The sequence below is a fragment of the Rhinichthys klamathensis genome, unplaced genomic scaffold (genome assembly GCF_029890125.1).
Source record: "Rhinichthys klamathensis goyatoka isolate OS25496 unplaced genomic scaffold, OSU_Roscu_1.1 h1tg000196l_1, whole genome shotgun sequence".
NCBI classification, from domain to species: Eukaryota; Metazoa; Chordata; class Actinopteri; order Cypriniformes; family Leuciscidae; genus Rhinichthys; species Rhinichthys klamathensis.
Window position 1 is genome coordinate 3106855 of NW_026606722.1, and position 22835 is coordinate 3129689.

At 39.2% G+C, this 22835-nt stretch overlaps 1 protein-coding gene across 3 annotated transcripts; it reads right to left on the reverse strand.

Annotated features, from left to right (window-relative positions):
* Positions 1-774: 774 nt before the first annotated feature.
* Positions 775-21152, reverse strand: ylpm1 (YLP motif containing 1). Of its 3 annotated transcripts, XM_056262694.1 has the most exons (22): positions 20383-21152; positions 18930-19130; positions 18529-18726; positions 17853-18412; positions 17027-17766; positions 15652-16996; positions 15417-15543; positions 15153-15297; positions 14985-15074; positions 14741-14903; positions 14377-14534; positions 13500-13654; positions 13345-13407; positions 11938-12057; positions 11676-11852; positions 11458-11541; positions 11269-11352; positions 11081-11161; positions 3918-3969; positions 2514-2638; positions 2066-2246; positions 775-1109 (listed from the first exon to the last, which is right to left on the reverse strand). In XM_056262694.1, exons 1-21 carry the CDS (start codon positions 20899-20901, stop codon positions 2100-2102), a joined length of 5334 nt encoding a protein of 1777 aa, XP_056118669.1. In that variant the 5' UTR covers positions 20902-21152; the 3' UTR covers positions 775-1109; positions 2066-2099. The 3 variants fall into 3 exon arrangements, with proteins under 3 accessions (XP_056118669.1, XP_056118670.1, XP_056118668.1); XM_056262695.1 differs by having other exon boundaries at positions 15652-17766; positions 20446-21152; XM_056262693.1 differs by having other exon boundaries at positions 15652-17766.
* Positions 21153-22835: the final 1683 nt, after the last annotated feature.

Here is a 22835-nt window from a genome sequence, read left to right on the forward strand (position 1 = left end):
AGATTCACATCATGAATGTGCAGCTGACAAATCGGCAGCAACTGTGTGATGCGATCATGTCAATTCAGACCAAAATCTCTGAGGAATGTTTCCAGCACATTGTTCAATCTATGCCATGAAGAATTAAGGCAGTTCTGGAGGCAAAAGGGGGTCCAACCAACCCCGGTACTAGCAAGGTCTACCTAAAAAAGTGGCTGATGAGTGTATATTCAGCCAATGCGACTGACATCATAATATATACTCTCAAAAACAGTCAATGTTGCTGCAGATATGGACTTGGTGATTAATACAGCTAATCCCTAGTTTTTAGCATACCCAGGGCAGATTGTCTATTAAAAATCAAGCATGGAGGTCATGTTTGAAATGCATCCTTGCAATATTTAGATATAAAAGGCTTTTAGGGTGCATGTATACAAATATATAATGTATAATAATTCAAATGTATACACAAAGCTTTAGGTCTAGACAAACTCTGTATGTCAAGTATTTTGAGCCAAATTCCTGCCCATGTTTCCTGGCAACTTGTGGCAAACCAAATAGCAAGGAGCAGGCCAAAAAAACAACCAATGGAACAGACCTGTCAATCAATATCTGTTGCCACATGAGAAGCCAGTAAACTACTTTGTAAGTAAAATGTATTGGTCATGTTTCTTGCATCAATCTGAACAGTTTCTTATGATTCTTTAATTACAGCTTCCACCAACCAAAGTTTCACAATTCAGCTTAACAGACAGTTTTTTAACAGCAACTTAGTGAAAAATGACTGTATAAGGGTTTTTTATGAGACTGTTTTGTAAGCTTTATTGGGTGTGTACATGTGTGTGAACTACAGGAATATTTCAGAGCCAAATACAATAGATCTATGGAATAAAACTAACAAAAAAAGTAAGGATAATCAGTCAAACAGTCAAATGTACCACTGCTACAAAACATCGCACAATGTTTAAGCTATTAAAATAAGATTGTGGATAAAACAAAAAGGCATTTACATTACAACAGATATTATACCAAGGCCATTAAGTGTACTAAAGGATCGACCAACGACTGAAGAGTCAATGCTCTTTCTTCATCAGGCAGTACACATTGGAAATGAAGAATTTCATGGTAACCTGCAACAGGAAAAAAAGACAAGTTAAAAAGACATGAACAGAGAATTTTTAAAACTTGTTTGTAATAATGACAGTGGGTCGCATTCACTACTAAGAACATAACCATGGGACACGTCAACCCAAAATAGAAAATAAAAATAAAAAACTACAAAAGCTGTTTTTGTTGGATTTTATGCTCAGAATGATCTTAGGCTTAAAAGGTTAGTTCACCCAAAAATTTTAATTCTTTCATCAATTACTCCCCTCATGTCGTTCCAAACCCGTAAGACATTCGCTCATGTTCGGTACACAAATGAAGATCTTTTTGATAAATTCTGGGGGATTTCTGTCCCTCCATAGACAGTTCAAATTTTTTGAAGAGACACAATCGCTTTATATGATGAACAGATTGAATTTAAGCTTTTATGCACACAGACATTCATCAATGCACACATCAGTTACGATAAACAGAAGCTCAAGCATGTTCACTTGACGTGCGAGAACCAATGAGATTCATTCTCGTTACACAGAATAAATCGTAAATTAAATATGTTCATCATATAAAGTGACCGAGTCTCTTCAGAAAATTGAGTAAACCGCTCAATTCATATGGATCAATTTTACGATCTCTTTATTAACTTGTTTGAAGCGTCAAAGTGGTAGTTGGAGGGACAAAAATCTCTCAGATTTCATCCAAAATATCTTTATTTGTGTTCCGAAGGATGAACGAAAGTCTTGCGGGTTTGGAATGACATGAGGGTGAGTAAATGACAGCATTTAGATTTTTGGGTGAACTAACCCTTTAGGCAGCATTTGATGTAAATGAGTAACCTGATGGAAAACATGTTCTAAAGTTTAGAAAAATGGGAACATTTAACAAAACAGGAAACAAAACTCATGTCTCTAGCTTTCTATCCACATAGAGCAATTACTATCAGTCTTAGCTACTCAAAAGAGCTGAATTACTAGCAACTCACCTTAAATGCTGTACAATTGTCATTACAAAATCTCCTAAAAATACTTGGTGCGGTTGAGAGCTCTCTGAGCAAGCTGGCCGCTCTCGTCCGTGATTTTCTCCCAGTCCGTCTGACCGACTACAAAACCAATCGCACGTTTTCTGTCGGCATCCTTCTTCTCTTCGAGATCAGCCCAGCGCACCTGGAAGATCAGCATGTTTAATGAGTGCAAAATGTTTAAATCATGACCCTCCCCAAGAAAAGCAATGCAAATTCAAATGAGATGGTCAGCAACTGGTGAGAGTCTTTGTTCAGAAAAATAAAAATACAGACCAACAATTCAATCATTTTTAAAACAGGGCTCTCAATCTGCAATTCTCAAGAACATTCAAAATGAAAAACTGAACAATAGGTGACCACAAACAGTGAGTGAAAGCAAATACATAACATAATATGTGCACCACATTACCCTTTTTTTGCCAGGTTCAGACATGCGACTGGCATAGTCATCGGGCAGCTGAAGGAAGTCTTCCATGCCAGACACATCAGTGTCTCGTTTTCTCTTGCCTCCTCCAGCCAGACCATCCAACTTGTCTGGAAGGACAAAGTAGCATCTAAAGTCATCATCAATTCGACATCTGATGAACACTTATTTGTGTCAAAGCTACTAACAACTGGTAAATTACATAGTAATATGAAAAAAAAAAAGCTATTATGTCTTTGCACAGCCACATATTATAACAGAATATGTCTATCACAGTTCATTAGGATTAAGTAGTTACGAAGGCTTTTTAAACAGGGCTGGGCCGGCATTTTTTACACCAGCTAGCGCTCATGAAAAGCGTTAGACCTGTAGATTGTTCGAAACAGGGATTAAAACGGTTGGATTTTCTTCTTGGTTCGGTTCGCCTTCACAAGGCAACATTTCTAAATGGACCAAAAGTCATGTGCAAGTAAACTGTCCTCTCATTGGTCAGCAATCCCGTTTGTGTTCCGGGATTCTGCTCATCCATCAGGATGGGATAGACAACAGCTCCACAGGCTTATTGTGGCTTTGTAGCGGTCGCTATATTACTTTATCATTTTGAGCAAGAATAAAGGCTGTTTTGGACATTAGTTCTGAAATATGTTCATCAGAACAAATTTCAAATGGGTATTTTACTTTGTCTTTGCTCCAGGTTAACCCACAATTCATTTTGAGAGGCATAAGCAAAACAAACAATGCTGCTTTCCAGGCAACATGTGTAATGGTAGGTTGGGTTGGATTGCTTTCTCACCACAAGCGAACCACTCAAGACCACTTTGTTCAGGTGATCAACGGCCGATTGTTTTTGGTGTGGATCCGAACGCGACTGCAGCGTTATATATATGCCTAATCGAACTAAGGGGGAATTTTTAAAAACGAGTTTACACGGCATGTTCCGAAACAAGCGCTTCAAATGCGCCAGGTGTGAAAACGCCCCTAAACATACATGCATATACTTTCATGCAGTGTGTTTAACTGTCTGACAGCAAAATTAATGTTTCAGGTGACTTAAAGCAGCCATTCGACGATATTCTAACAGATGGACAACCAGTTAATAAAACAGTTCAGATGCAGTGTTTGTCCAATTGTTGTTACTGACCTAGTAAATGCAAATAGAATGATTTGAATTTGTACATTTGAAAATCCAGGGATAATTTACAATCGTACAATGTTGCAAATGTACAGTGTGAAATCTTGAAACCTTAATTAACCCAGGGGAAAAGTTTTAAATCACCCATTAGACACCAAATATTTAAATAAATTATATATAAAAAATTAAAATAAAAGACAACATACAGTACAGACATAAACTGCTTTGATTATCTAACTTAATAAATAAATACCCACCAAGCTTTGCTTCTGAAGTGTCCATCTCCCATTTGCTTTTCGGAAGGTATCCCTATATTACAGAGAGACACTCCAACTGTTAATCCTCAGGGGATGAGAGACAAGAGGGGACAGACAGTGTGACAGAGGGTGGACAGGGATAGAATAGGGGCTGGGGAGCAATGATGATGCTTTGGATGATGAGAGAATAAGCTTGAAAAAGAGATCATTAATAAGTCACAAAGGCATCAATGAGCTCTCAGCAATTGATAAACAGTCCTTATTCAGAATGAGGAAATGTCTACTGAATACAGAAGAGCATGCAAATATTAATACTACTGAGGTTTTTATATATTCCTACATCGTTGACTGCTTTACACATTCATTTCATTGTAAATCATAAAGCCAAGACACATTTTTGCAGCAGAGATCGGTCATTATGGGATAAGACAAAAAGCCAACAGCACAACACACAGAGGAATTACTCAAGACTGACAAAGGAGTCCACTTTTAAATGCAAAAGGATTATTCTCTGCAGCCTTCAGAAGTATTTCTCAATCCTGCCCAAGAGAAACAACCACAACACTGGATTTCTGGATTGAGAAACACTGACCTAAAGGACGCTTTTCTTTCATCTCCCGAATATATAAATAGAAAAGTAGGAAGTTCTGTCATTTTTTTAATTAAGAATTTCCATTCAATTATAGGGATACAGTTAAAGTACCAATCCGTAAAACTGACTTCACCCAATTAAAATCTGAAAAGTTAAAATGTAAATACCCATATCATAATTTAAATTAAATGTCTACGTGTTAACTCTTTCCCCGCCAGCTTTTTCTTTTCTTTTCTTTTTTAAAGTTGCCAGTCACCGCCATCTTTTTTGGTCATTTTCACAAAAGAAAAAAGTTTCATGGCCCCCAGAATATTTTGTTGTATGAATATCTGAACATGCATTTATCAAAAGAAAGAACAGACCCCCTGTTTTATTCTAGCGTCATGCATTCTTTTTTAATCAACACTTGAATGTGGCTTACTTTAATAAAAAAAAAGCAACATTGAGCAAAATCACGTTTTTGTCAAAGACTACATCTGGATCAGATTCAGAATGATGATCAAAAGCCAGATGGAGTAGATCAAGTCTATCAACACCACTAATGCTTTCACAGTCCTATAGCTCGTCCCGGGTCGACATTTCATTCGGTAACATTAGGCAGGTTTGATTTATATGCCGTTTAATGTTAGTGATTGCTTTATTTTACATATGCATGATTACATATGATATAGCTTGTTTTTGTATCTTCCTCGCAAGTGTTTTGATCAGGAGGTTTAGTACTCTTTCAGAAGGTGTGTAATAGCGCCCCCTAACATATAACAGTGAAAACACAGATTGCTGAAAAATTCTGTCAATGGCGGGGAAAGAGTTAATACTGGCTTTTTACACAAATATCAAGAATGAAAACAAATCTTTGGTATAAGGCAGTGGTTCTCAAACTTTTTTGGCCACACCCCAGTTAAAATCAGTCTGAAGAAGAACTACTCAGTGGAATTGGCGTCCGGTGCCGCTTTTTAAAGGCAGAGCGCCCCACACACTTTGAGAACCACTGGTTAAAGTCATCCACACAGACCATCTACACCAAGGATAAGGCAACGTAGGTCCTGGAGTGCCGCTGTCCTTTAGCTCCAACCCTTAAAAAAAAAACTCACCTGCCCGTAACTCTCTAGTAATCCTGAAGACATTGATTAGCTTGTTCAGGTGTGTTTAATTGGGGTTGGAGCAAAACTCTGCAGGACAGCAGCACTCTAGGACCGCCGTTGCCAATCCCTGATCTACACTGTAATAGCACTAAAGATAAACACATTCATTCATTTTGTTGGACAATACGTTAATTTTCTGGATAAGAGATTCTAATGTTTTATAATGAACACACATTTTGCCGCAATGCATTTTTTTTTTCTATTGTGTGTAGAATTGAATAAAATTCTATATTTTCAAGTTTTTACAACCACAAATTACACAGCCACAAGTACAGATCGCATGCTTGCTTCAGTCCAAAAGCACTTTGCTGCCGAGTACCAAGTCTATAGACAAATAAACTAGTTGATTATAAAATCTTACATAGATTTAGAACTGTTTGGTATCATTTCTCAAAGATACACAAATATACATAATCAAAAATAGTAATTGGTGTTGCAACTTGCAACTAATCATGACAAAGTTTGAAGCTGTAAATATGCACTCTTTGGTAAGAGTGTGAACACTCAAAACACCCTGGAACATTGATGCATCAACTAAGTTAAGGATCATAAAGATCCCTGTGCAGGTCATAATTGTGTCATATCTATAGTTTATAATAGGGATGTGTGAAAGTACTCGACTAGACTGCTCTAGTCGACATTGGAAAAGCTAGATGTTTACATTCATGTTTTTTGCACATTTATGTTTGCTTTAAATTTTTACAAAGGCTGCATTAAAAATTCTGCCATGTTACACATTTCAAAATAATGTATTGTTTTTAAAGTGTATACTAGAGCAGGAAATTATTTTCTCAGACCTTGCATGCATTCGTTTTTCCCATGTGTCCACTCAGTAGATGAGCAAGATAGATTGTTTTGTCAACACTTTTCAATTTTCTTCTGCGTCATGTCAAACTGGCATATCAAAATGACCTTGATCAAAGGCTTATTAGGGAAATATGAAATTTGATACCAGCTTAAATGGGAAACGTTATGAAATTAAACTTACTTGACAATATGTCAGGGCTTTTTTTTTCTGCCCATTCAAATCAGGACTTTTATTTGAGGATTTCTGTTTATTCTGGCTATTGGGTTTGTACTTATTGGTCCTGCACTGCCAATTGATTCAGTTGATTTTATAAATTTGGCTTATGTTGAATAAGTGAACGCTTTAGTTTAATTTGACAAGGATCACCATTGAAATGATCTCTTCCAATAATGAATTATTCATGGCGCACATGCCTATTTTAAAGGACATAATTGCCCCAGTTCCAATAAATATAGAATTCAAATTAAATATTGCTGCATAATTTGCAAGAACATGGAACAATTTTAAAGATCTGAATAAGTATTGCAAGGTATGGGACTGAGCAGCCAGGTTGGAAGAGATCTAGTGTTTTACAAAGATCTGAACGGTCTCTTACATCCCCAGCTGTTCATTAGAAATATATGAATATTTAGAATGCATATAATCATGGTTAGTGGTTGAAAGTAATGTGTACTGAAAATGGTCCTGAAATATATAGCATTTTTTAAGCTTTACATGACTGCTACTGACACCAGCAAAGAGGGATGGATTAAATGTTGAGACCAAAACAAGGATACATAGATTTTTTTTTTTACTTTTCTTTATGCTTTACTTTGTTTCAAGCCAAAATACATGTATTAAGTTGGAATCTTGGAGTATGGAAAATGTAAATGGCTTCCGGCATCTGCAATGATTTGTGCTTAAGCTTTTTCTTCATTCAGTGCTACTCTTTAACTCATATTCTAAAATGTCAGCTTTACAGTGCATAAAAAGCAAGTTTACAAAGACTGTCAACTTAATTTTAACAATACTTCAACGAGCAAAAGGGGCCACAAAGCTGGATGTACAAAAATTAGACAAAAAAATAACCATTTATGAATTTTGTATTGCAAGTAACCAAAAGCATATGGACAAACTTTATCGAAAACAACACCTGAGTTTGAGCTTGCTTTTTTAAAATAAAAGAATCCTTTACTTAGGCTAATGACACGGTGTATTTTAGTTTGTTTAAAACAGTGCTGTATAATGCCAGGTTCAGACTAGATAAAAATATAGTCTGTTACGATAATCACTGTCAGATTATGTGATTTTGACTCCTAAATTCGTGTCGTGGACAAGAAACATGTCGACTACACGTTGCTTCCAGACCAATCATAGCTTGCCATCTTTAACAACATATGTGATGTCATTGAGAAGGCAGAACTAGCGACTGACTTTCGGAAACAAGAACTTAAAAACAAAAGCTACAGAAGCGGCCTGTCAGCTTCATGCTAATTCCAGAACTCACCGGGTTGCTGAGGCGCCTCTGCTATCGTTCGCCAGCATTAATCTTTTTTCACTCTGTCGTGGTAGTCCCTCGAACAGGAGTATTGTTGCCATAGTTCCACAAACCTTTTCTCCATTGCATATTTCCACCTAGCAGCACCAAAACCATCGTCTCGCTCTCGTTTCGCCATGTTTGAAAGCTGTGTACGGAAGAGCTTATTGTGCTGCTATTGGTCAATGCCACTCGTCGTGAGAGTAACGTGAAGGCCAAGTATTGTAACCCATACTCGGAATGTGTCCTCAGCATTTAACCCATTCAAGTTAGTGCTCACAGGAGTAGTGAACACACACACCAGAGCTGTGGGCAGCCATTTTTGCTGTGGCACCCAAGGAGCGATTGGGGGTTATGTGCCTTTCTCAAAGGCACCTCAGTCGTTTCCTGCCGGCACTGACAATCGAACCCACAACCTTTGGGTTAATAGTCTGACTCTCTAACCATTAGGCCACGACTGCCCCTAAAACCTCCACCCTTTTTTCAGTGTACCGAAAAAAAAAAATTAAATATGCAAGTCTTTCTGTCGTGAAGCATCACAGACGTGGCGTCAGTTGTTGTCCACAGTGACACACTTAACGAGAAAAATCGATCGATTGTCTTTTACGAATGATTGTCTTTTACGAATGATATCGTGTAGTCTGAACCCAGCATAAAACAGACTGAAATAGTTCTTTTTTTCAAATGTAGAAAAGCTTAATTGCCCTCATTTGGTAAGCCATCATTCAGGTCAACTGTTCTTTAAGCCCCCCAATCTCCAATTTTTAAATGAAAGGAAAAACCATCATCTCTTTAGTGTGCATGTTAAAGCTGCTGTAGGTAACTTTTGAAAAAAATTATTTGCTAAAACTGTCATTATGTCCTGACAGTAGAATATGAGACAGATAATCTGTGTAAAAATCAAGCTCCTCTGGCTCCTCCCAGTGGTCCTATTGCCATTTGCAAGAAATACACGCTCCCGGTCAGAAACAACCAATCAGAGCCAGGAGGAATGTCTTAGCAGTGTCAATCACGCTCGTGTACGCGCTGATCACACCCCTCTCTTGCACAGCGCGTTGCGCAGCCGTCGTTCAAACTCAAGATTGCCGGCGTGCTGCAGCTGTGCTTATGACGGAGAAACAACCTAAACTGCCAATTCTCGAGTGACACCTGCTCATAAAACAAAGAGGTAAAAGGAAAAAGACTGATGACGATAAACAAGCGAAAAAGAAAGAATTACACAGAGCCCATTGACTCGGTGTCAAAACTCTAGCCGCATAACATGTAGATAAAATGTCACGCACTCTGCTAAGCAACAATTGAAACCTGCTAATTCACTGGCTTGTCATGTTGCTGAAATAACGTACTAGCACACCTTATCTAGCATTATATATCGCTAGAATAATTACTTGCATACTGTAACGTTAGTTACCGTTATATTAACGTTATCTTACTAGCTATTTATAACTTATAGAAAGAGTGCAACGTTATAAAGTTACATGTAGGCTATTGCAAAATACATAATGATTTGAGGACCAAGTTTGTAGTCAAAGTATGGGCAGGCCATAGTCAATGTAAAGCATATTATTGACGTTTAGTCCCTATTAGTGAATGTGCCATATAACTTTATCTGCTGTTATCGGTGGCCCTGTTTACTAGCCTGCGCGTTCACGACAGGCTCCGCTGTGGAGGACGAGCTGTGGAGGGAGGGCTGTAGCGCAGCAGAGAGCAAGGGGGTGGGACCTGTAAGTTATGCTTGTTCAAATTTTCAGGCTAAGTCAACGTTTTCTCAAAACTCCCTACTGCAGCTTTAATTCCTCATGCAAGAGCTTCCTCACTTTCTTACAATGTTCTGACAATATCCAAAATTACTACATTTTTACTGTAATTCCAGCTTGTTAGAACAATCCTAGTTTAAGCTTTTATCAACATAATAAAGACCAACTTGTATGGCAAGCTTGTGATTTAGGTTTAGGTCTTCACACATCTACAGAATTAATGGCTCTATTGTGAGACCCGTTTTAAAATAAGCCACAAAGACAATAGTGCAGAGTAATGTATAGCTTCCTACAAGATGAAACTGAGATGCATTCAGCCTTGCATTGAATTTCAAGTCCCACAACAAAAGGTCATTATTAGGAGTTCAACAACTAAATCAAGCAGGACATACAATACAGGTGTGTATCTGTGTGAAGAGCATACTAATTGTTGTGAGGTTGTTTAATATTTGGCTACATAATATAAGATTTATTACACAAAACACCTACATCATGAGAAAAACTTCTCCATAGAAGCCAGAGCACAAAAATGCTCTAAATAAGCCATCAAAAGTCTGAAGTTTTACTAGCTGACTTGTATTTTGATGCTTAAATCTTACACTCAAGAGCAGCCATAGCAATGCTTGAGTTGAAAATGGAGACTTATCAAAAGTGAAATGAACAGATTCACTTCATACCATACTAATAAAGTTGTGCTTTACCTCTAAATTTGACACACTGTAACTAACGATTCTGCTGAAGGAGTTACAGGTCTTAGTTTTTTAAAAACAGTTTTAAAAGCTTAGCTTACATTCTACTCAAGAGATCAGTTTAAAAAATATATATACATTACCAATTACAAGTCTCAATGGACAGTTTCGTAAGTAAAATATTATTTTAAATGAGCTAAAATGTTGTGGATCTTAAAATAAGGATTAAGTAAATGTGAAGATTTGGGAGGATAAACAGAGAAAGACAATGATAAATACCATTATAAATTACAATACTTTTGGACATCAAAGTTTGTTAGTTTTTCAAACACTTTCAAGTTAGGTCAACTAAGTGCCTTTAGTGAGACAACATGATATTTGCTGTTGCCAATATATTTGCTCGAGAAAGCATTTAATAATCCATATTTAGAATATGGATTGCAATTATTTAAAAAAAAACCCAGGAGATCCCATGTCTCAGGAATATTCTTTTTTATTTGTTTCATCTTTGTCAACTTGGATTGGGAAAGAATATCCTGAAACATTGATCAATAATAAGAGTACTTACCTTGTTTAGTTGAGAAACTGGGTCAAGTAACTATAAAATCACAGTTTAAATTATTGGATAAAAGAAGCATGCATGCAACGTGAGGTCCTACCATATCCGTCTCGTCGTCATCCTCCTTTTTCACTTCAGCCTTTGGTTCTTCTTCAGATGGGTTGAAGTCTTCCATCTCCACCTATCACAAAAGCAGTTTATGTTACTATGAGAAGAAAAGAATAAGAAAAACTAATTTACAATTTCTTTAATGAACATAATAACGGCACAAGTCATCAACAAACGTACATCTTCAATTGCCGCATCCTGCAGAAGAGACCTGATATCTAGTCGTATCATATGGGGTGGTGCAGACTCCCAGCCACTGGCCAGCTGTGCACAAAAACAAAATGCATATTATTAGTCAGGCTCATGAAAAATGACATCATGTAGTTCTGGTGGTTTTACTCAAACCATACATTAAGTTCAAGAAAATACCTTTGTAATATCCTTTAGTATTCGCCCATGTATGTTTCTCTTTGTACATGTTTGGTGATCAGTGGTGATTTCAGCCAAGTACACCTGAGAATAAAAAGTGAGATTTAATGACGTAGATCTAAAAAGTATATACTGCAGCTCTACATAGATGGCTAGCATTTCAATTCATTCCTAGCAACGAACAACTTAAATTTACATTAAATAAAGATAAAGCTCACCTCGAAACCTTTTGTCTTAGCAGCACTCCAGAACTGGTCAAAGTACTTCACTTTATCATTAATGGCATCCAGGATTATGAAGGGAAAAAATCCATCATCCAGTGTTTTCTTAAATGTCTTCAACATGCTGTTTCGATATGTGTCTTCCATCTCCGGTTCATATTCATATTCGAGCACCTGATGAGGATGGCCAGGAAAATTTACATGATCAGTTAGAGAAAATGAGTAGAGGTTTTCTACTCTAAAAAGAACTAGTTCAAACCTTGTTCTTGACGCGCTTCCCAGTATCAGGGTCCTTCTCAACTTTTTCCACTTCAGTCATAAAATAATCGTCCAGACCAAGCACTCTGGGTGGTGCACCTCCACATTCAACCTCTTTGTCCTACATCAGTAAAAGCATAATTACTTCATGGATGAATTGAAATGACAAAGTCATTTACAAAAAAAAGAAAACTACATTAGCAAAAGTGTTATTTTGTTCTTTCCTTTGGCTTTGTGAAGTCTCTCTGGCCCAAAACATCTAATCTCAAACACTTCTAGCTATGCGAGCTTGATGAAATCATAATGAAATGCAAAAATGCACTGCAGTCTCATTATTGCCAGCAGGGGCAGTAGAGAGAACATTAGCATGAATGGTTTCCTACTGCGGCTAGTTTTCTGTATATTTATGAGATAGCTTAAAGGGATACTCCACTTTTTTTGGAAATAGGCTCATTTTACAACTCCCCCAGAGTTAAACTGTTGAGTTTTTACCGTTTTTGAATCCATTCAGCCGATCTCCGGTTCTGGCGGTACCACTTTTAGCATAGCTTAGCATACATCATTGGAGTTGACAAGACCATTAGCATTTCTCAAAAAAAAATGACCAAAGAGTTTTGATATTTTTCCTATTTAAAACTTGACTCTTCTGTAGTTACATCGTGCACTAAGACCGACGGAAAATGAAAAGTTGCGATTTTCTAGGCTGGTATGGCTAGGAACTATACTCTCATTCCTGCGTAATAATCAAGAAACTTCAAAGCCGTACCATGAGAGCAGCAGGCGTAATGATATGACGCAGCGCCTGAAAATAGGTCACCTTCCGTCAACACAACGGAACTATTTTCAGGCGCTGCGTCATATCATTACGCCTGCTGCACTCATGGTACCGCAGTGAAGTTTCTTGATTATTACGCAGGAATGAGAGTATAGTTTCTAGCCATATCAGCCTAGAAAATCGCAACTTTTCATTTTCCGTCGGTCTTAGTGCACGATGTAACTACAGAAGAGTCAAGTTTTAAATAGGAAAAATATCAAAACTCTTTGGTCATTTTTCTTTAGAAATGCTAATGGTCTTGTCCACTTCAATGATGTATGCTAAGCTATGCTAAAAGTGGTGCCGCCAGAACCGGAGATCGGCTGAATGGATTCAAAAACGGTAAAACTCAACAGTTTAACTCTGGGGGAGTTGTAAAATGAGCCTATTTCCAAAAAAAGTGGAGTATCCCTTTAATAACAGCCTCTAGTTTAGTATTTAGTCATTTGAAGGCAACTCAACATTCACCCTGAGGGACTTGTCAAATTCCATAAACGGCCAGAGTAGACCAAGCATACTTTTCCCAAACATTTTTGGGAAAAATTATAATAATTATGAACATTAAAATATCTTATAAAAGATCTTATGTATTACCCTAATAAGTTTTGCCACATGACTTTTGCCACTTCCAGGTAATCCACGCATGATGACTACAATCTGAAAAGAAAAAAAATACTGTGGGTAAAGCATGATATTCAAAAGTAGAGCACAATTATAATAATAACAACAACAAAATAATTATGGCATACCCTGTCAGGTCGAGTTGATCGACCTGGGTGTTTGAGGATGTCCTCAGCATTCTTTGTCTCTGGTTTCTTCTCCACACGAGGAGGGGCAACAGGTGCAGGAGGGGGCAGTGATGTGGAGGGTGGGGGGCGCTCATCTGGATAGCTCCTCCGATCACCTGGGTAAGAAATATAGATATCTTACACAGGTCCCAACTTTTCAGGTGATTACTCAGTTATTCATGATATATTGACCAGGACTTATTGGTTAATAACGTTTTTTGTTTTGTTTTGCCTATAATTTATTCCAGAGCTTGAATTGAACTTTATACTAAGAGCTTGTGACTAAACCTCGAAACTCCAGTGGATCCTCAAACTGTTGGCAAAACCTTATACACTCATTTTGGAGACTGTTTGCAGTGCAGAATTCATGATTGGTTGACTGCCAAATTAAAATCTTAACAGACCGATAAAATAAGGATAGTAACCAGTTAATGTTAATTTCAAGTAAGCGTTTCTGTTCAGAGCATTTCAACTTGATTTTGTTTTTATGTATGTGTTCACCATGTCGAAAATAGCCAAAGTTACACTTTCATTTAAAGTGAAATGTGTCATTTCTGGGCCACTAGCTGTTTTCAAAGAGGTTTCCCCAAACACTGATCCCAATTCTCATCCCATATTCACAATAGCTGAGCCAATGTTGTTTTGATCAGGTTGTTCAAACAAACAGATTTTGATTAAACCACTGTGTTTACACTTTACAAGGGGAATCAACCAACAAGTGTATTTCTTATACCCGTCTTTGCTCTTCGCATTACAGATGGAATAGGAGAAAGAATTTTAACATTAAAAGAATTTCCCATTTCATCTTTAAAAGTTGAGTTCTTTATAAATCACTTACTTCCATAGCTTGAGGATCCATGGTCATAATGCTCAAGACTCCTTTCATAGGAAGACCTCTCATAGCTTGATCGGCTATAAACCTCTCGGTCCCTGCTCGAGCGGCTTGGGTGCTCTCTTTCTCTGTCTCTGTGTCCTGGACGAGGCCCAAGTGGAGGTCTGAAACCAGACATACGAAAAACAAATCTAGATTTAATACTGCACTCTTGTTTTCCAGTCTGTGACAAACTAGTGCTCTTCACAGATATTTGGATGTTTATAATTAAATGTTTTAATATTCATGAACCAACATGGGTATAAAATACATAAAATATCAAATGCTACAGTGAGAAATGAATGCAGCAGCAAGGTCTTGAAGTACCTACCGTTCATCTCGTAGGTAACGGTCCCTTTCATATCTGTCTCTCTCATAATCCAGTGCTGGCTTCTCCCTATATGGATCTCTCTCCCAATCCCTGTCATAATCTCTGGGACCACCATATGGGTCACTTCTTCTGTCATAGTATGGGTCTCTAGGGCCAAGCAGTTCTAACAAAGAAGATAAGTTCATCACACAAAGAAAACACAAATGAAAATAAACAAACCCAATATTAACAGAACAGAGCCAACCTTTCTCATACAGTCGCTCAGATGGCGGTGGGGCAGGCCTCAACACAATCCTCTCTCCATAAGATATCCTTTCCACTGTTGAACCTACATCTGTTAAATGAAAACACAATATAGTTTGACTAAATACATTTAAAATTATGTCAGTTGAGAGGCAGAATATATACTGACCACGGCCATGCCCATAGTCCACTGTTTTAGCAATGAATGTGGCAGTAGGGACAGGTGCTGAAGAATGAAGAAAGTCTGTAGATTGATTTGAAGGGGCTAAACCAGCTTCCAAGATCTGTCCCGTTTCTGACAATAAATTGGTAGCCTTTAAGAAAAACAAAATAGTCATTCAATCAGTGGCTTTTCAATAACATACTATCGCAATATTGGACATTAGTTTCTGAATCAAGGAGCATAATTTGAAACCCAAAGTTCTCGGCATACCTGCAGAGCACTTTTAACCTCAGGTGTAATTTCCAATCCAAGAATTCTAGGAGGAAGTTCTGTAGGCAACCCAGTTGAATCTGGGTTGGGAGCATCTCCCAAAGACCTCTGGCTTTCCTGGAGCTCTCTATGATGTTAAATAAAATCAGTAAGATTTCAACTTATGAAATCTCATCGTTGGCCTGTATGCCTTGAATGTTATTTAAATGATACACTGTTGGGAAATAAGTTTTACCTTATCATTTTCAACTCCTGAGCAGCTTTTAGAATGATCTCATGCTGCCTTTGAGAAAGAGCAAGTACAGTTTTATTTGCAGTAGGTGAAGACTGCTCAAGTGGGGTATCCGGGGCATGAGGTGCAGGCATGCCAGCTAGAGGCTCTGGGTTATGTTCATATTGGGGCTTCATTTCACCAACTGGATGAGAGTAACCTCTCTCTGGTGGGGGTGGAGGTGGTGGTCTTTCCCAATCAGGATGAGAGTGAAATGAAGGATCCCTATCTCGTTCTTGATAAGGTGGATCATCAGGGTAACAAGGTCGTCTTCGTTCCTCTCTATATCGATCCTCTTCCTCAAATGGGAATGATTTTTCTCTTCCCTCTAACCAAGGATCCTCTCTAATGACCTCTGGGCGATGATGTGGAGGATAGTCTCGGTCAGGTTGCTCCCTGCCCCATTCCTCACGAGAACCGTAATACTCATCGTCTTGCTCATAATCTGGATGATAATCATGAATAGGCCTTCTGAGTGCATCATCTTCTTCACCATATGGGTATTCCTCATCATAATTTCCTTCTTCATGGGGTGGTGGGACACGCCACCTCTCCATTGGCATTGGGGGCCTCATAGGTGGTCTTCTCATCTCTCTGCCCATTTCTTGCGGAGGTAAAGGAGGACGTCTCAGCCCTCGACCACGTGGATGAGGCCATCCAGGTTCTCTGTCTATTTCTTCATCATACTCAAGAGGTCCAGCTGGTTCCCTTGCCAAGATTTCATGAGGTGGTGGTGGCCGTCTCATGTCTCGCTCCATCATGTCATGGCGGGGTGTTGGTCCCCATGGGCCTACACCGCGTCTGAATCGTGGTACCATTCCCCCACGTGGTCCCATGTGAGGAGGTCCATGTGGGTTGTGTTGCAAACTTCCAGGAGGAGGGGGGCGCCTTGGACCATGAAGCATAAATCGTGGATTGAAAGGGGGTCTTCTGGGTCCCCCTGGAGGAAAAGGAGGTCTAGCAAGCATTGGAGGTCTTCTCTCTGCCCAGTATGGATCTTCTTCCTCCCAATAATCTTGTGGTTCTTCTTCCCAGTGTTCACCTGGAGGAGTGCTCTCTGGATACTCTTCTGGGAAGTGTTCCTCCTCTGGATGCCACATCTCAAGGGGTGCTTCCTGGTCCTCTATTTCACCAGGAACATCTAAAGAGGGATCTCTCCAAACCAAATCCTGGTCCTCTTCATGCCTTGTGTCATCAGTTTCCGGATGGTCATAGGGATCCTCCTGCATAATTTCTCTTTGGCAGTTGGGATCAGCCATTTGTCCCCCATACTGCCCTCGACCACGTGCACGGCCCCTGCCCCGAAGAGGCACTGGCCCTTGGCCCCTGCCCCGAAGAGGCACTGGCCCTTGGCCCCTTCCTCTCCCTCGTGTGGCCTGAGGTGGACCAGTCTGAGTCATCATGTGTGGCCCCCTAGTAGCCTCCTTAATTGTATCAGGTTTAAACTTATCATTTTGAGGAGGCTTTGCATGTTGTGGTGGCCCATTTGCAGCATGAACGGTTTTAGGAGGTTGTGAGCTAGAGTTCTGAGATTTCTTGTTTGTGGTGTTTGGACTTTCCATAGGTAAGGATGGTTTAGAAGCATCTTCTGTTAGCTTATCCTGCTTTGCAGTATCAGCAATGGTTTTATCTGATTTAGTATCCTTAGTTTGAGGAATGGGTTCACTCTGAATAAAAAATCCATCCACTGAGTCCAGTATATCATCTGTCAGTGAAGGACCAGTGGAAGCACCATCTTTTTTGCTACTTTGATCTAAGCGATCTTTGTGTTTTTCTGGGGCTGTTTGAGTTGGAGGAACTGGTGGTGCATCAGGTTTTGCTGATTGTTGCTTTGTTTGAATTCCAGGTACAGGATTGGATTGCTGTCCATGCCCTGGTTGTTGAGGGGGTATATGGGGTCTTTCAAAACGTGGAGGTGCATTCTGTCTAGGGGGGTTATCAAGTCTTGTTGGAGCCCCCGGGAGTAGAAGATTACCTCTGGGAGGTCGACTAAATCGCTGGCCACTGTCAAATCTGGGTGGCCCACTAAACCGTTGCTGGGGTGGCTGTTCAAACCGTGGGCCTCTGGGACCTTCAAATCTGAAAAGAAATTAAATAAAATCAGAAATTAGTAGCTCCAGAAAAATAAAATATTACCCAATTAAACCTTATTCTAAATAGAATACCTTGGGCCATCAAATCTTCCATGAGGCCCAGGGGGTCGGACCCCCAGTCCAGGTGGTCGAACCCCCGGCCCATGTGGTCCAGCATGTGTTTCAGAGACAGAATCTGGACCAGATGATGGGAAAGGTTCTCCAGGTGATGGCCCCTGTGGAATACCTGGTCCAGAAGGTGGTGGGCCCTGTGGTCTTGACATGGCATCCATGTTAACTGGTGGAGGCATAGATGGAAGCCCTGGGCCGGCTAAATGCATGTTTCCATCTGGTCCGGGCAGTCTGTGCTGTCCATATGGTCCCATCATGCTCCCATATGAAGGACCTGTACCATACTGAGGCTGCATAGCTCTTAGAGTAGTGACTCTCTCTTGCAGATGAGCTGAAGTTGAATTCATTTGCTCCTGCCATTGCCTCCACTGGGCTTCATAATCCTGCAGCTGGTCTTTGTGTGGGTATGTCTGAAACTGTTCTAACCACAAATTAAAGTGCCGGTCCCATTCTTGGTACAATGGAGAAAATCGCTGTTGCTGCATTTCATAGTGTTGCAACTGCATTTCCATGGGCAATGTCTGGTGGATATAATTGAACAATTGTAAATAATATTGTAACCTTATTTTACACTTTTTCTGAGCCAACCATGCAAATTAAGAACCACTGAGAAATTTAATAAGACAGGAGATTGTACCTGGAGATGCGCCGGCTGTTGAATAACCTGTTGGTACTGTTGCAGGATCTGCTGTAGTTGAGCATGCTCTTGCATCAGTGCCTGGTACTGAAGGCTGGCCCTTTGATGCTGCACATGCTGCCAATGGGCAGCTGCCGCCTGCAGCTGCTGAAGACGTGCTGCTTCAGCGGGGTCTCCTGTATCATTGATGCCACTGGGCTGTAATGAATTTCAGTAATCAGTTAAATATGATATAAGTTATTAGGGGTGTGACGATACACAAGAGAAAATGATACACAATACTTCACGAGCACAAGATTATTACACCCCTATAAATTTTATACAAGTAATCAATTAATGCTGTACCACATTTCTAAAGGTATAAAACTGGTTGGGTGAAAATAGTGTGAAAAAGAAATTACCTTCGATTCCTCAGGTGGTGGGGGAGGAGGGGGTTCCTCTTTGGGAGGTGGTGGGGGAGGGTTGTTCTTTGGGGGTTCAACTGGAGGCGGAGGAACTGAAGCATGGCCTCCATTAGCTGAATTTTGATTCTGCTTCGCCTTCTCATTTTTCAGCTTTTGCAAATTTTGACGGTGCTGCTGATACCAATAATCCTGCTGCTCCTGTACACATTAAGACAAATATAACATTTGTTTGAATTCAAACACTGTACACTGTACAAACTAAATACTTTTAATAACATAAATATTTCACTCAAATGAAACACTAAAAATGTATATATTAATGTCCATGTCTATTGAAAAAAAGCCACCAACAAAAAAAAGCTATATTCCAAGACTTCTGAAGACTACTCAATTAAGTAGTTATATCTCTAGTTATACTCCATTGCACATATTCCAATATGTGTGCCATGTTTGATTACGACATACAATTTTTGAATGAGGCAAGGAAGCATACTCTCTTTAAATGAAATTAATTAATTTGTTAAAATTGACCATAATAAATAGATAAAGTCATTTGTACGGCACTATCATCCCACACACTTTGGCTTCAAGCAGGAAAAGAGAATTCTTTCATGAACAAAATGAAAGAATGAAGGGAAAGAGAGCATTCAAAGAAGCTAATAAAAAAACACAAGGTCATTAATGTGCAATGAGAGAAGGCCAGAAAGTATGCAACATCCTGTGATATGTTTTAGTGTACTTGAATATCATCATGGCAGTTAAAATATAGATAAAATAAATCTTTGAATGTAAACATTCAAATTTGTAAAGTCGTTCATATATGATTTTTCCGACTGAATGTTAATGTTACTGTCCTGCACTGTTTTTTGACCTGTGCCTTTTCTTATAGGGATAGTTCACCCAAAAATTAAAATTATGTCATAATTTACTAGGCTAACCCTCATGTTGTTCCAGACCTGTATGAGTTATCATCTGTTCAAAAGAAGGTATTTTGAAGAATGTTGGTAATCAAACAGTTGATGATCGCCATTGACTTCCATAGTAAACTACTATGGAAATCAATGGCTACCATCAACTGTCTGGTTATCAACATTCTTCAAAATATCAGAAGAATGAAGAAGAAAGAAACTCATACAGGTTTGGAACAACATGGGGGTGAGTAAATGATAACAGATTTTTTTTTTTTTTTTTGGTGAACTATCCATTTAAGAATTTCAATGTGTATGCTCTGCTGTACAAATGTAAAAAAAAAAAAAAAAAAAAAAAAAAAAAAACTAGCCTACATGAACTTGACAGAATATTTACTTAAATGAGTATGATATGATAATTATATTGTAGGCTACTCTACCCAAAGTCTAATGTTCTGTATACATGTCTTTGTTGTTACAGTAACACAACATTAATAAGAAGAGGAAGAAGAAAAGGAAAAAGAAATGCAAGAGAAGCTTGCCTGCTGAGACATCGACGAAAAGTCTGGCTTTTCATCCGCCACCGATGAACTGGTTTCGCTAACCTGTGGTACTGGAGCTGCAGGTAAGGAAGAGGATGCGGGCTCGGGCGCTGGAGGCTTCACCTCAGGCGGAGGAGGCTGAGGCGGGCCGGCAGGACCTCTCTGGGTTGAGGGATCCTGAAAAGTGTTGGGTGGTGCACCGCCGGCCTGCCAGTACGGAGCAGGCCCGCTGCTGGTGTTGTTGTTGCCGGAGTGGTGCAGCACAGACTGAAGCTGCTTCTGATGGAGCTGCTGCAGTTGCTGCATTTGTTGTAAATGCTGTTCGTGTAAACTAGAGAAATTAGATGACGCTTGCACCGGCGGAGCTCCATATCCTCCAAATCCTCCTCCTCCAGCTGCTGCTTGTGCTGGTGGTGGTGCAGCTGCTGGTGGGGGCTGAGCTCTAAACTGATGAGGCCGCGGGCCGAAGTGTGGAGGAGGTTGGGGTCCACCTCCGTATCCTCCCCAGGAGGGATGCATGGTTGAACCGAGACACTGCGGGCCAGGCGAGGCCTAGCCGCCTGATCGCATAAAGCCGGTTCCTTCGAAACTATCGCTACTACAATTTGAAAATATGAACGCAGTTATAGACACAGACTGTAACTATCTCATGAAAATATAAAAAAATTATTTATCTTTACAGATGTTCAAGAAAGAAAACGCTTACATACATAATTATTGTTTGAGTGCTATTTCCTCGCCGAGCCTGTGCGTGCGTGCGTGTGCCCGACTGCGCCTGCGCCCAAGCGTCAGTGTGTGACGCCCACTTGCGTAACACGTCATCGCATTTCCTTTACTCTTCTTCATGAACGTGCGATGGCGCATTACCACCACCTGTCGCACTGGTTCAGTGACTAGGGCCTGTGCTTCAGATGAAATTGATTCGATTTTTAAATCATAAATTGAAAAAAAGTATTGTCCACAAAGCTCTCTTAACTTAACTTAATGAGACATAGTTGCTAGGATTTAGTTTTTTTTTTTACCTTTACATCATTGTGATCACACTCCAACTCAGTAGGTGGCGGAAATGAACCATAAGCTGGTTTGCCAACCGCCATAAAACAAAAAGAAGATTCTTGAAATTGTATTTTTTTTGTTTGTAAATAAAAACAATAAGTTTAGTCTAACTTATTAACACTGAGTAGAGAAGAATGGGTCTGGTCCACTTACTTGCCCTCCCAGCACAAAATGATCTGAAATCGCATAATTTCTTGAAGTACTTTTTTTTCTTTTTTAATAAGACATTACTACTGGGTATTTTTTGCCTACTCTTTTATGAGTAGGCCTACTGTGAATTCGGACATACCAGTACTACTTCTTTTGTCACATACTGTTTTTCGCTTGGCTAAGGAAGTATACGATTTTACGATTTTACAATGTTTTTACAACTTCACAAAGTTGTATTTAGGTAGGCTACTGCTGCAGTATAACATTTTAAAAACGCACCCAAATGTAAAAATTATGTAGGCTTAAACCGAAACATTGAACAGACCTTTTATAAACATTGTGAAAATTATAAGCTGATGTAGGCCAGAGTTTTTAGTTCTCAAAAAAAAAAAAAAAAAAAAACCTGGGGGAAGATGCCTCAAGAACAATGTGCATTTTTTTAACCAAGGGGGTAATCCACCAGCCAACTCTGGATTTTAGTTATAGCTTGTAGTGCTGCTCATCACCATAGTAACTTACATGGGGAGATCTCAAACCAAAATTGGACCAATCAGGATCCAGTTGCAAGCATAGCCTCTAAGTTAAGACCGTGTCTTAAAGGGATAGTTATGTACATGCTAGTTATGATAGCATGTAGTCTAGGATGGCTTGAGGGTGACTAATTCATGGGCTAATTTTCATTTTTGGGTGAACTATCCCTTTAAGAACTAGTAGTTAACCGTCTAGCTAACTAGGGCTAATCACTTTTTGGATTCAAATTAGACCACTCAACCTTTTTATGACTTAAAAAAGTTATGACCAGTCTTGAAGAAAATGTTAGAAGACACTTGTAAGACTAGTCTAAGCAGTTAATGCAATAAAGTCTCTCCCCTTGTTTCTCTTGCTCTAAATTAAAAGTCACTATATAATAAAAGTTTTTTAAATACAAAAATTGTGTGGCTTTTAGCGATGATAATTGATTTAATAATAATTACACTTAATACGTTAAACATTAGCAATTTTACTTTAACAATTATTATTAAGCATTTAGTGTAAATTAATATACATACTAGTATTTTGATGTAGGCTACTTCATATTCTTCAATCTCTTAATCTTCGGCAGAAGAGAAAATTGAATCACACTGATTCTCTCGCGTTAAGTGAATCGCAGTTTCTCAATGTTTCAAGGCATGTGATTGGCTGTCCGCTACTGATGTCACATTTTCATGACTTCACTCCATGAACTCAGGATCCAAGTCTGAGTTGAC